The sequence below is a fragment of the Narcine bancroftii genome, chromosome 13 (assembly GCF_036971445.1).
Source record: "Narcine bancroftii isolate sNarBan1 chromosome 13, sNarBan1.hap1, whole genome shotgun sequence".
In the NCBI taxonomy this organism is placed as follows: Eukaryota; Metazoa; Chordata; class Chondrichthyes; order Torpediniformes; family Narcinidae; genus Narcine; species Narcine bancroftii.
The window spans coordinates 81519559-81534378 of NC_091481.1; the positions used below are offsets into that span (position 1 = coordinate 81519559).

A 14820-nucleotide genomic window follows, 5' to 3' on the forward strand; every position below is an offset into this window, starting at 1 on the left:
AGAATATCCACTTTGGTGGCAAGGACAGGAAGGCAGCTGGTTATCAGAATGGTGTTGTCGGGAAAAGGGAAAGTAAGCATGCAGGTACAACAGGCAGTGAAGAAAGCTCATGGCATGTTGGCCATAACACAGGGAGTTGAGTAAAGGAGCAAAAAGGTGCTTCTGCAGTCGTGGAGGGTCCTGGTGAGACCACACCTGGAGTATTGTGTGCAGTTTTGGTCTCCCATGTTTGAGGAAGGACATTCTTGCTATTGAGAGTGAAATGTAGGTTTACAAGGTTAATTCCCAGGATGGTACCACTGTCATATGTTGAAAGATTGGAGTGACTGGGCTTGTATACACTGAAATTTAGAAGGAGGAGAGGGGACCCGATTAAAACATACAAGTTGAAACAGGTTCCCGATGTTGTGGAAGCCCGGAATCAGCAGGCCACAGTTAAGAACAAGGCCATTTGGAACTGAGTGGAAGAAGAATTTTTTTCAACCAGAGTTGCTCCGCCTCCGAAGGCAGTGGAAACCAATTCTCTAGATGATTTCAAGAAAGAGTTAGATAGACCTCTTAAAGATAACGGAGTCAAGGGAGATGTGTGGGTGGGGGTGGGGGTGGGGGGAAGGCAGGGCTGGCTCAAAGGAATGGCCTACTCCTGCACCTATTATCTATCCTCTCTAGAGAAAATTAGGTTCTCAACACTAAAACAAGTAAAAACAAAAAAAAGCTCTTTGGTGTTATTTTTTCAATTTTTTTCAAAATATATAGATCAATTATTTGTGCTTTATTAAAAATCTTTACTTGTTTTCTTCATTTCTGAACTATTAGTATTGAGATTAGTAGTTAACTGGCTTGGAATGTAATTACTCAAGATAATTGGTTGGGGTTAGAAATTACATTATTAGTCTTTATCTCTTTTTAAAAATCGACAACATGGATCATATGTATCTAGCTTACTGTTGTTTACTCTCTGTAATTTTAATTTACTTTTACCTGAACTTTATATCATAGGTATCTATGTATTTGATATTATTATGTTCTCAAAAACCAAAAGAAATTAAAAGATGGTGGAATAATGACATTTTTCACATCTTACCTGGATAAATTTGGAATTGTTATGGAGCAATTCAATTTAGGATCTTGTAGCCCACTGCTACAATTTTGTTCTGGGCTAAAGTATGATCAACAGTTATTTCTCAAGATAACTGGGTTACGGAGGATTTTTGGTAAGAATTAAAGGCGGATAGCTGGGACTTTTCTTGCTTAAATGTTCGTGAGCTAGTACCAATGTGGTGGCTATTAGCAGCACGTGTGAGTGCATGTTACATTTTTCAGGATTATGGTGCAGGGCTGGTATGGACAATAATGAACACAATCTGATTGAAAAACGAAAGTCTGCAGATGCTGTGATTGTAGTAAAAACAAACAAAAATGCTGGAGGAACCGGCCGGTCTCACAGCATCATAGCAGGGCTCATGCCCAAAACATCATTAATATATTTTTACCTCCCAACAGACTGGCTGAGCCTCCTCCAACATTTCTGTGTGTAATGAACACCATTTGCTCATTATTAGATTATTTAACAGAATTATAATTCTACGGCTACTGACTTTCAATTTGTGTCAAGCAGTAGGTCTGCCATTCGTAGCTTTATTAACAGAATTGCAATACAATTGAACAGTTCTGAAAAGGACAGTAAACAGCTTCGGCCCAGACATTATAAACAGGAGAAAAATCATTGAGGCTGCAGGTTAGATGAATTAGTGGGGACATATCCTGGGATTATAACCACATAACCACTTACAGCACAGAACAGGCCAGTTCGGCCCTACTAGTCCATGCCGCAGCAAATCCCCACCCTCCTAGTCCCACTGACCAGCACCCGGTCCATACTCCTCTAGTCCCCTCCTATCCATGTAACGATCCAGTCTTTCCTTAAATGTAACCAATCATCCCGCCTCGACCACGTCTGCCGGAAGCTCATTCCACATCCCCACCACCCTCTGCGTAAAGAAATTTCCCCTCATGTTCCCCTTATAATTTTCTCCCTTCAATCTTAAACCATGTCCTCTAGTTTGAATCTCCCCCTTTCTTAATTGAAAAAGCCTATCCACATTTACTCTGTCTGTCCCTTTTAAAATCTTAAACACCTCGATCAAGTCCCCTCTCAATCTTCTACGCTCCAGAGAAAAAAGCCCCAGTTTGCACAACCTTTCCCTGGAACTCAGACCCTGAAATCCTGTCAACATTCTCGTGAACCTTCTCTGCACTCTCTCTATTTTGTTTATATCTTTCCTATAATTTGGTGACCAAAACTGTACACAGTACTCCAAATTTGGCCTCATCAATGATGGATTGATGACAGCATGCTACAGTGCAAGTTCAGCCACTGGAATTTTCTTCTTTTGAATTTAATTAAGACATTCAGCACGGTAACAGGGTCTTCGGGCCATGTACCCATGCTGCCCAAATAGCCCGATTAACCGGCAACCTGGTCATTTTTGAAGGGCGAGAGGAAACCACAGCACCCGGAGGAATCCTTGCAGATTAGAACCCAGGTGGCTGGCACCGCAATAGTGTTGCACTTAAATGCTTCATTCTAAATGAAGAACATTCTTCTAGCAACACGCTTTTGATTAAACTATTTAATGGGATTCTGGTTAAATCTATTCCCCCCCCCATAGCAGTTAACAACCTGGCATAAAATTGGTTATGGCCTCTCATTTCTTTATGAAGTAACTTGAATACATTTCTCAACAAAAACATATAGCTGCAAAATTCTAGTAAAGTTTAAGAAATGGAAAGCTCAGTGTTAGGAATTAAACACAAAGGGAGGTTATGCTTCAGTTATACAGGAAATTATTGAAACTACATCTGGAGTACCATGCACAGTATATGCCCTTACTCAATAGCAGCTCAGGAGGGTTTAGGTGGTTGTCTTAGGAGGAAAGGCTGGATCAGCTTGGCACGTCTTTGCTAAAGTTTAGCAGAACGAGAGGGAAGTTGATTGAAAAGTACATGAGGTTGATCTACTTGCGATGGAAGAATTCCATTGGTGGAGCGATTCAAAACTGAGGTCACTGTTTAATAATAAGGGGTCACCCATCAGAGGAAAGATGATTCCCCGCCGCCCCCCCCCCCCCCCCACACTCAGAAGTTTGTGAATATTTGGAATGACCTTCCTCAAAGGGCAGTGGAGCCAGAGTTGCGCCATATTTTGTAAAGTAGTAAGCAAAGGGATGAAAAGCTAGCACGAGTAGAAGGAAATATAGAGCCACGGTCACAATTATATTAGACATTGTCTAATTGAATGGCAGAGCAGGCTTAAGAGACCAAGTGCCTAATCTAGTTCTAAGTTTATATATTTTAAAAATCCAATTAGAGCAGAGAATAGCATTTGGATAACTCTCTCCAAATCTAGTACCTCAAACAGGCAAGCCTAGAATTGTGCAATTTCAAATTCCAAAGTGCTTAATCAATGATATTAAACACAAATGTTTACTAAATCCAATTTGACATATTAATAAATCACATTTGAATTTTTTTAAAAATTATACTTTTCATAAAATGTACCTAGCATGTGTCTAAATCCATGATCTCTGCAGGTACAGACATGGCATGAATGAAGCTTTGCTACAAACAGCAGAAGGACTCCCATTCAACTTAGTCTGACTAGAATTAACTGACCACACTCAATGTAATGAAACATGAAAGTTTGCAGACGGTGTGAATGTAGAAAAAACAAAAATGCTGAAGGATCACAGCAGGTCTCGCAGCCTCCATAGGAGGTAAAGACATTTCAGCCCTGATCCCTACTTCAAGAAGGGCTCAGGCCTGAAATATCAGTTACATATCTTTACCTCTGATGGAAGCTGCGAGACCTGCTGAGTTCCTCCAACATTTCTGTGTTTTACACCCAAATGTTATGATTGGCATTAGTACCTCAGGTCAGGGAAGCTACTGAGGGAAACATGGTCAGCAATCTTAGTACTGGCCAATGCAGTCAGCTACAAGGGCCTCCACAGGAAAATACTCCACCAATAATCTGCAATTACCGTCAACAGATACATAGATTCAGATTTAAATGCAAAAATATGGCACATGGGTAGAACAGTGATTATAGTTGCAGGACTAGAAAGTCAGAGACTTAATAGTTAACAGCATGGATTTAATACTTTTGATTTTGATATTTATTATTGTACGATTCTCGGCTTGCCTGTTGGATACTGAAGATCTTCAGGGAGGTCTCGACCTAGTCTTACGAAATGGATGATTTATCAAATTATTTTGACCTCTTCCATTTCAATTATAAAAAGAGGGTTTAAAAAAAATAATTCAGTGGATTTCATCAGAATTTTGTGAGCAGTTTGATCCAGCAGGGAGAAATTAGTTGAAAAATCTTCCAAAGGCTGGAATCACATCTGACAGAAAGGTTGGTGTCATCAGTCATTACAATCCCTTGATCAACAGTCCACAGTCGCATCAGCATCGTTTTCCCTACAGTAATCTCTGGAATAGGACTTGTTTGCTGTTGTGTCTAACCATAAACTAACACAATGTGCCAGCATTATTATGCGATTAAACAAGCTAAATTCAATAAAAGTTTATTGAATGTTTCTCCAACTTCCCACGCGATATAGAAAATCTGAAATTATCTTTGTGTTCGGCTTGAAGTTGTCTATCAAACCCCCCCCCCCCCCCCCCCACCATTGTTTTTCAGGAAGCAAACCCTTTGAAAAAAAACTGTTATCCAGTGTAATCAGACAGTCAATGCTAGCCCCACAGTTTGACAAACTGAAGTGGAACAGTGGCAAAAGTGTTATTTAAATTCAGTGAAACCTGAAGTACCATTTAGCAAGCCAATCAGTAATATCACATCCCCTACTTTTAAATCAAAATAAGGACAAAACTAGATAAACAATTGGCATCAAGCTCTGCGTCAAATTTCAGTATAGCAAATTTACTGAATCATAGCCCAATCTTCTCATCACTCCTTCACAAACATTGAGCAATTGATGCCTAAAGTAGAATCCTTGGGTCCATCCTGGGCAAGCAGAACAGAGACATCAGAGATGTGGATAGAGAGGAACCCAGAGTGCTCAGTGACTTCCGACACCACAAAGTTTCATGACATCAGAACACAAGCAAATTATTTTTTAAAAACCTCTCTTGATTACTTACTGACAACTCAGCAGTTCTCCATGTCGGGAGAAGGACTGAAAAGCTAAAAGCCACAGAGTCTACTCTGTCTGAAATATTCAGTGCTTGGAAGGAAGAGTGGCTCCACACAACTGGCAATGATGGAGACAGACAAACCTGTGGGAATTGTTTGCCATTCTGGGCCTGCAGTAGATAAGCAGCAAACCAAACACAAGGGATAAAACTACTTCTTCACCAACCTGTGTGTAGAAGATTTATCTGTCCGTTACACCCTGATAACAGTGACTACCACCAGTCCCTGGGACACAAATCAAGCACTTTACAAGTTGAGAAAGATTGAGAACACGTGTGCCAGTACTAAATCAGGTATCGATAAAGTACCTTGGACGACTTGCAGCAGAAAAAGGGGTACCTGGTCCAGATTCAGACAAAGATTCCACAACATGGTCCAACTCCATCATTGCCATTTCTGTGGAGCCACCCTTGCTTGAAGACACTGAATATTCTAGTCAGATTCTGTCTTTTTTCTCTTTTTAGTGGTTCGGCCAAGGTGAGGTAGTACTGATTTGTCAACAAGTAAGCGAGAGTTTTATTTTGTTCATGTTTTGTTCTGAGCCCATTGTCATTACAAACAAGAGAATCAAAACCATTGAGTAATTATGGAGGGGCACACCATGAGCAGAATCAGATTGTTTCTAATAAAAGGTGCCACTTTGGCCAATCGGCCCCAGTGGGTGGCACAGTGGTGCAGTTAGTAAAGTTGCTGCCTCACTGCTCCAGTGACCCAATTTCATTGCTGATTTTTGACGTTGTCTGCTTCGAGCTCGCACATCCCCCCCCAGCGACAATGTGGGATTCTTTCTAGGCAGATTAGTTTGTTAATTTGGTCACTGCAAATTACATTTAGGTGAATGGTCAAATCTTTTTTTTGTTGGGGGGGGGAGGGGGTGGTAGTGGTGAAAGAGAGGGTTGGTTGGAATTGGGCGAAGAAAATGAAATTCAGGTAGACTCCTACTTGCAAATGGGGTTCCATTCCGGGATTCAGCGTAATTTGAAATCGGGCAAAATAATGCGTGATTTCGCCCAAAAAACATGAGACAGAACCATTGCAACTTTGAAATATTATGTCAGGACACTGTAAGTAGGGGGTTTATCTGTAATGTAAATGGGTGCTGGCAGCGTGCCTGATTTAATTAGATTTTAATAAACACATGGAAAATTTCTCAAGTACCCGAATCAGGCGTATCTATCTTTGTGTCACCTTGAACTGGTTCAGTTCCATACTTCAGCTTGTGGTACTTTGTCCTGAAAAAAATTGAAACAAAAATATTCCAATGCAAAATGAACAAGTGAATCATTTATGAAGCATTCAGTCTGCGATATATTTCTACAAATCTTACTGCTTCATGACAAACTATGCCAGGATTTTTCAAAAATTATATTGGAAATAAACTTTCACCATAAAAGGACCCATACTTTATGAAGTCATTGACTGATAAAATATTAAATACAAATGAAAGAGTTTTTGGGGCAAGGCTCCTGAACAGCCTCAGCACCGACAGCTCCTTAATCACACGGGAGGTTCAGAATGAGGGATCAAATGCAACTCGGGAGGCCTCAACTGCAGGAACAGATAGGAGAGTAGGATGCATTGGAGGAGGTAGTGGGATCCAGAGACACTGAGACCTTTTTACACAGAAAGTCCACTTGATTGGCATGTGACCGACCCATCTTTAAAGGCAGCTCAGTTTGTTCACACTGAACTAAAAAATGCTGGGTCAGTGTGACCTTTTACAGAAGCAAGCTGGCATCTGGAGCAAAAGGAGGCAGGACCTATAGCATTACAGCATCCGTGTCCTGTGAGATGCATAACATATGCAGCCTTGTTGCTACAGGTTCAAGTTTGAATCTCCCGCTGGTAAGTTGCAGGTCTTTGACTGTTCTATATAACCATATAACCACTTACAGCACAGAACAGGCCAGTTCAGCCCTACTAGTCCATGCCGTAGCAAATCCCCACCCTCCTAGTCCCACTGAATATAACCATATAACCAGCAAGCCCAGTATTCCTTTTGGAGAGAAGCCATTGTGAAATGCATTGGCTCTGATACTACCTAACTTGGTTAATAACAGACATGGGTTGAAAAGGAAACCGCCCCCACCCCCCCAATCCCATCTTTGTTGTGTTTATACAGGTAGGCAAGGCAGTTAATTCCTGCCTTTTAATGGCTGTGTAAAAGGGACTATTTAACGTCTCTAAGGGGTCTCTTTTACTGGTGGTGCCTGTGTGCCATTATAGGACCAAAAAAAAGAAATGTAATAATGATGTCAATAAAGGAATCTTGAAAATACTCGAGAGCCTTGTATCACTTTCAAATGTCTGTTCTTCTGAAGAGAAGTAAAAGGCTCAATACGACTGGAAGCATAAAAGTGAAAATGTAATTTCAGTTACTCACTATCACGCTGGTATTTTTTTTATATATAAGCAGAACTAATAATTAACCAGAATACTGGCCAAATTCTAAATTAGCTAATTAAGGATCTTGAACTTTTCCTTTGGTTAGGCAATGCGAGTTCTCTCCTCTCCCGACTGGATTTCTAAAGTCCAGATGAAGTTATTTATAAACATTTTCCTCATGAACTGAACTTAGTTTTTGGAGAAAGAGTTAGGAGAAGCCAGAAATTTTTTTAAAAACAGGAAATGCTTAGCAGTCCACTGTGTGGAAAAAGAACAGAGTAGCCTGTCACCAATCAGTTTTACTCAGAACTGGGAAAAGTCGGAATCAGAGTTTATTATCATGAAATTTGGCATTTTTCAGCAGAAATAAACGTTGCAAGATGCAAAAAAATTAATTGGGGACTGGAAGCAAGGAAGGGAAGGTCTTTAAAAGGTTGAAGAGTGAAGGCATTAATATCAAAATCCTTCTGCAACATAGAAGAAAGAATAAAGCAAGCATTCATTCCTCAGTTCAGGTTCTTGGCATATGGGCAACATGGAGGAGTGGGGGAAACAAGGGGGTGGGAAGATCACAGCACTTGCCTTTCTTGCTTCAAGGCATATTCAAGCATCTTAATTCTCCGCACCAGATCCTTCTTGAGATTCTCCTGACCTTTCCTCTCTCCTTGGAGAAAGGCTACACGTGCCTGCATTAACAAAAGATGATCATGACTGAAGTAATGGCGAAGCACGCAGTAATAAACACTTCTATATTGTGAAGCTTCGAGCCATTTGCCTTTTACTTCAACTGGACTGCTGTGTTATTTTAGAATTTTTGGATTTCAACTAGCCATTGCGGTAGCATAGCTTACAATTTTTGCACATCTTCAGAAATAACCAAACATACATTTATGAAATTATTACGTCAAAAATTAGATAGTGAAAGTGAAATAATGAAAAAGTATAATTAATAGGGAGTTTACAATTCCTGGAAGATTTTTTTTAAAAAGCCACAGATGGCCAGAAATAAATATATACCCCTTGAGGAGGCTCAAATGCAGGTATTATTTGAATCAAATTTGAACAGTGTAGATCATTTTAAATAATAGATATATAACAGCTCAGCAGCATTTTGTATTTTTCCAATGAACACTTACCAAAAGACGGAATATCTCTGCCATCAACAGATTCATTCAAGAACAAAATATCCTTTGTCATTTAACTCCGTTTCTTGATTGTGTTTAAAAAAAACCTTCCATTATTTATGCTAATTAAATTAGATAGAAACTTCAATTCTGAAGCTGTTTTGATAATAGTTTTGACAGCCTTAACACTGGCTTTGGATCAATCTTTAATGGTGCCACTTGAATTTCAGTAAAATGCACTGATGGATTAGCAAAATCCTACAATTTCAACTTGACCTATGAGAATTACTCAACAGCATAATAAACTGAAAGGCCTTGACATTCAAATTTTAATAACTATTCTGAGGGGGCTATGACCTCCCCATCAACACTACTACTGGAGTATTCCACAGGAATTGGTCACTAAATAGTAAAGTAGATGAGCTTGAGCAATTCTTAAAATGACCGATAATATGGAAAAACTAATTTAAAAGTGTATTATTAAATTACATTGTGCAAACCATGACAAGGATCCTGTTTTGTCGTGGGAGCTATCAATTCACATTTAAAATGGGCTATTTTATTTCAGGACTGACAATTCAAATGTGTAATGTTTCCTATTAGAGCCCTCTGAATTCAAATGCTGCACACAGATTTGCACCTTGTTGCAAAATATTACTTCCAGTGATTATACTGGATGATTTAAATGCTACTTCTCCAATCAAAATGTCAGAAATATCAGACTACTGCCAATTTCTTAAAATAGTCAGATTAATATACACTCTTAGGCTAAACATGATCCGTAAACAACTTGCATTTCCGTAACTCCCTGATAGTTATCGAACATTTATTTCAGTTTATTCCAGGGTCAAGAAAGAACCCTGTAGATCACAATATCTCCTAGTTACTTTATATATCTCAAGCACATGGGATTTTCTATTGCTATTCTATGGGTACTGATAAAAATAAAATCATTATTTAATTACAGGGCTAATTAACTCCTGATGCTATTTTCACACAATATTTTTCTAGCAAGCAACCCAGTCTCTTTTCAGATATAAACTTTTTTTTTGCCATGGTTGTTAGACCATTGCCTGATTTTGTAAGTTTAAATTTCCAAAGTCATTTTCAATTTGAACACAATTTGGCTGCCCTACTACTTATAGCACTGACCATTGTCAGATGTGCATTTAATGCCTGGACTAACTTAGAAGACTTAAGGAAGTTCAGCATCTTCACCTTGTCCCTCACTAGCTTCTACAGGTGCACCATTGAAAGCATCCTTGCTGCATTCAGGGTGCGGATTGGGAGCTGTTCAGCTCAAGATCGAAAGTTAAGGAGTGAATGCAGCTCAGAACATAATGAAACTTCCCTCCCCTCAATTGGCTCTTCTACATCTCCATTGCCTAGGAAAGGCAGCTAATATACTGAAGGACCCATCAGACCCTGGTACCCTCTTCTCCATCCTCCTATTGTGCATTGGGATAACAGGTCACGGGCACGATACAAAGTACGCTGACCAACATTTTTACATCAACTGGCGCTTGTGAAACTGGCATCTTAAATTCAAAGAACAATTGGATTTCTAGAAGGACACTCTAAAATTATGAAAGGTGCAAAATCTTTATTCATTGAACAGCTTCTATCAACAGCATATTTAATTGTGCAGAACACCTAACTGAAGCCAAATCAATTTGAACATTCACACTTTCCAAAAGATACAAATCAACATTTAAATCCCCCCTAATGTGGCAAATCTATTCTCACCCAGTTGTTCCATTGCAGACTGTATACTTCCAGTTTATTTAAAAATGATTTCCCTCTAGACTTGCCACTAGCATACAAGAAGCAATGTACCTTCACAGTCAATTTACCTCAGTAATTGTCACAAAATTAAAATGATGCCATTAGCATCCATCTGTCATGCAAAAAGGTGCAAAATTCCACAACATATGTTAGGGCCTTCTCATTTGCAAGTGGAGAACTGGCATCCATTATTGTTGGCCAGAATTCACACAGTAAGGGATCATTAACTCAAACCAGTCTAGACTTCTGAACACAAGTGGTGGCACACCATGGGGAAAAATGTCCAAGCAAGCAAAGAGACTATTTCAGAAAGACATTAATTTTATAAAGATTCCCTTATGTTGTTTTAAACAATGCAGCACATCATCTCCATCCTGTATTCTGACTAATCACTTCCCATTATTCGGTCAACAATTTGAATGAATTTAGATAGCATTGGAGCCAAACTGATTGTATAGGAAATAGAGTAGGGAGTCCAAGTACGCAATCTTTTTTTATTTTTCACACTGTGAACCATATCAATCACAATACATAAAACATTTCCCTCTTAAATATACACAGTGGCATTTTCTCCCCTTTTCCCCCCCCTACCTTCCCTCCCCCCTCCAAACCCATTAAACGCTCAACATATACAATAAAACCATTACACAATGTCATCACACAATGAGAATAAACAAGAAAAATGTGTCATCTACTTTTACATGTCTTATCATTGTTTTAAGGGGTGGAGGTCTGAGGCAAGCCCTCTGTGTTATGTTTTGTGTTGGGCTCCCAAATTTGTTCAAATAATGTGACTTTTTTTTAATTATATGTTAGTTTTTCCAATGGAATACATTTATTCATTTCCATGTACCATTGCTGTACTCTCAGGCTCGCTTCCGATTTCCATGTTGACGTTATACATTTTTTTGCGACAGTTAAGGCTATCATAATAAATCTTTTTTGTGCTTTATCCAGTTTGAGGCCTAATTCTTCACTTCCTATATTACTTAGAAGAAAGATCTCTGGATTTTTTGTTAGGTTGCTTTATGTGATTTTATTTAATACCTGATTTAGATCTTCCCAAAACTTTTTCACTTTCTCACATGCCCAAATTGCATGTACTGTTGTTCCCGTTTCCTTCTTGCAGCAAAAACATCCATCTGATAATGTTGGATTCCATTTTTTTTTTAAAAACTTTTGGGGCATGATATATAACCTGTGTAACCAAATATACTGTTTCATGCGTAACCTTCAGTTTATTATATTCTTCATAGTTCCAGAGCATAACTTTTCCCATGTTTCATTTTTTATCTTTATGTTTAAATCTTTTTCCCACTTTTGTTTGGGTCAATTGCTTATTTCATCATTTTCCTTCTCTTGCAGCTTGATGTAAAGTACGCAATCTTGAGGTACAACATTGATGGACAACAAGGTGATGTTGTCGATCTGAAGTGACAACACATGTAATGCAATACTGTGACCTAATTACCCTCTTCATACCCCTTGATCCCTTTAGCCATAAGGCCCTCATCCAACTCAGTTTTGAATATAGCCAATAAACAGGCCTCAACAACTTTCTGTGCTTGAAAGTTCCACAAGTTCACTCGGAGTGAAGAAGCTCTCTCATCACCCTTATTTTTAGACTGTGATCCCTTATTCTGGACTTTCCAATATCAGGAACATTTTTACAGTACTGGATCTAACCTGACTCATCCTCTCATTTGTATGAATTCCAATAAATAAAATCCTAGTCTATCCAATCTTTTTCCAAGCATCAATCCTGCCATCCCACGGATCAGTCTAGTGAATCCTTGGTGTATTTCCTCAAAAACAAGGACGTCATTTGTCAGCTTTGGAGGCCAAAATAGTCAATGTGGCCTCTCTAAGGACCAAAACAACTGCAGCTAGATCTCCCGGCTTCGACATTCAAAACTTCTTGAAATCATGGCCAACATGCATTTTGCCTTCTCCACTGCCTGTTGTACCAATATTTCAACATTCAATGCTGATATACCATGCTACCCAGGTCTTGTGAAACCTCCCCTTTTCCTAATTTTTCTCGATTCAGATAATAATCTCCCTTCCTATTATTGCCAAAGTAAATAATATCACATTTATCTACATTATACTACAACTGCGCTGGGTAGGTCACGTCTCCAGAATGGAGGACCATCGCCTTCCCAAGATCGTGTTATAAGGCGAGCTCTCCACTGGCCACCGAGACAGAGGTGCACCAAAGAAGAGGTACAAGGACTGCCTAAAGAAAGCTCTTGGTGCCTGCCTCATTGACCACCGCCTGTGAACTGATATCGCCTCAAACCGTGCATCTTGGCACCTCACAGTTCGGCGGGCAGCAACCTCCTTTGAAGAAGACCGCAGAGCCCACCTCACTGTCAAAAGACAAAGGAGGAAAAACCCAACACCCAACCCCAACCAACCAATTTTCCCTTGCAACCGCTGCAACCGTGTCTGCCTGTCCCGCATCAGACTTGTCAGCCACAAACGAGCCTGCAGCTGACGTGGACATTACCCCTCCATAAATCTTCGTCCGCAAAGCCAAGCCAAAGAAGAAGAAGACTACATCTGCCACACATTTGCCCTCCTAATCAATCAAAGTCACGTTACAGCCACTTGGAAATGACCTCTGTTAACCAGCATCATGTCATCTGCAAATTTAGAGGTTTCATGCAATTCTTTCATCAACAGCATCAATAGCTATAAATAGCTGGGGTCTCAGCACAGAATCTTGTGATACCCAATTAGTAACTGCCCGCGAATATGGAAAAAAAGGTCCATTTGCTCTGCTTCCTGTCTGCCAACCAATTTTTTTTTTTAATTAAGTCAATACTATACCTTCTGTCCCATGCTCTTTAATTTTGTGCACTACTCCTTGGTGCAGGATCTTATCAAAAGCATTTTGAAAGTCTAAATACATTGCATCATCTTCCGTTCTACTGGTCACATATTCAACAAAATTCTACATCCATCAGGGACATCTACAAGAGGTAGTGTCTTAAGAAAGTAGCCTCTATCCTCAAGGACCCCCACCACCCAAGCCAGGCCTCTTCATTCTGCTACCATCAGGGAAAAAGGTACAGGAGACTGAAGGTGAGCACTCAGTAGCACCATGACAGCGTCTTTCCCTCTACCATCAGATTCCTGAATGAACAATGAACCACTGAAACTGCCTCACTTTGACTTTTTCTTACACCATTTTAATGTATTTTGTAAGGTGGTTTATATAAATGTTTGGACTGTGACGCTACCACAAAACAACGAATTTCATGACGACAAATTTTGGTCCTGACATTAAAATATCTGAAAGGACTTACTACCAATTTAAGGCAACTACTGATAGATTATTATGGTCAAATACCAAAGTTCAAAGGATAATCAAGCACAAGTTCAACTCTATTTGTTGATCCAAAGTCCATTTTTCACACATCCCAAATGTGGAGTTTAAAGATTGAAGAAATATTCCTTTTTTTTGCTATTCAAGTGCAATTTGGGGTCACAAACTTTCATTTACACTGCTGCAGTGCAGTCACAATATCACATTCAACCTATTGGCGGTGGGAGGTCAGGAGTGGAAGGGTGAAAACTAAACAAACATCCTGTTTTCATCAATAATTACACGGTAACCTTGACAAAGGAACTGACGGTAGGTCACTCGCCTTTCTCGCTTCCCCTCCCACGAAAAATTGTGAAATATTGGCTGACAGGAGCAGACCAACTCCCATTTCATCAATCAGCACATGACCATTTAGTAAATGGGTTGTTGCATAACTTCACTCACTGTTCGGTCTTGCTGCATCAGGACAACTTACTTTATCCTGCCAACCACATATTAATTTTCAGCGATGAATCTGTCACTGCCCATCCTTTTCCTTTGGAAATCTAATTAATTATTGCAACACTGTTGCTTGATTTATGTCAAGGTGACTTCAACCAAAAGGGAATAAAATGTCTTAGCCACTGACGGTCCCAAATTTAGGTCTGTGTCCCAGTTTAAAAATGGATCTGGGCTTTCTAAGAACAGTTGTCACCTGATAGAATACATCAAATGACAGAATTGCTAGAATAGCTGCAGGTCATGTTTCAGAGCTAAAAATGCAAAAACAGTGGAGAACCTGAAACACCGAATGTGTTTAAAGAAAAAAGTAAAATTAATTGAGGAAATACGCCTTGGCAACAACAGGTTGCCCGCTCCTGCTCAAACCTTTCATCTGCATGGCCAAACAACAATTCATTAGTCATTTATCCCAATTAATTTGACAGCGACGGAAATTCATTAAACGATGCTGCCCATCAACAGCTCCCCCT

At 39.6% G+C, this 14820-nt stretch overlaps 1 protein-coding gene across 3 annotated transcripts in view; it reads right to left on the reverse strand.

Moving 5' to 3' along the window:
- The window catches only part of LOC138748391 (striatin-3-like), a 55205-nt gene that overhangs the window by 39458 nt on the left and 927 nt on the right, over positions 1-14820 (reverse strand). For 2 of the 3 annotated variants that reach the window (XM_069908509.1, XM_069908507.1), the window contains exons 2-3: positions 8189-8292; positions 6380-6453 (exon numbers count right to left, since the gene is read on the reverse strand). In XM_069908509.1, coding sequence (XP_069764610.1) covers positions 6380-6453; positions 8189-8292 — 178 coding nt within the window. The remainder of the gene's footprint in view (positions 1-6379; positions 6454-8188; positions 8293-14820) is intronic. The other variant, XM_069908508.1, reaches the window with a different exon arrangement.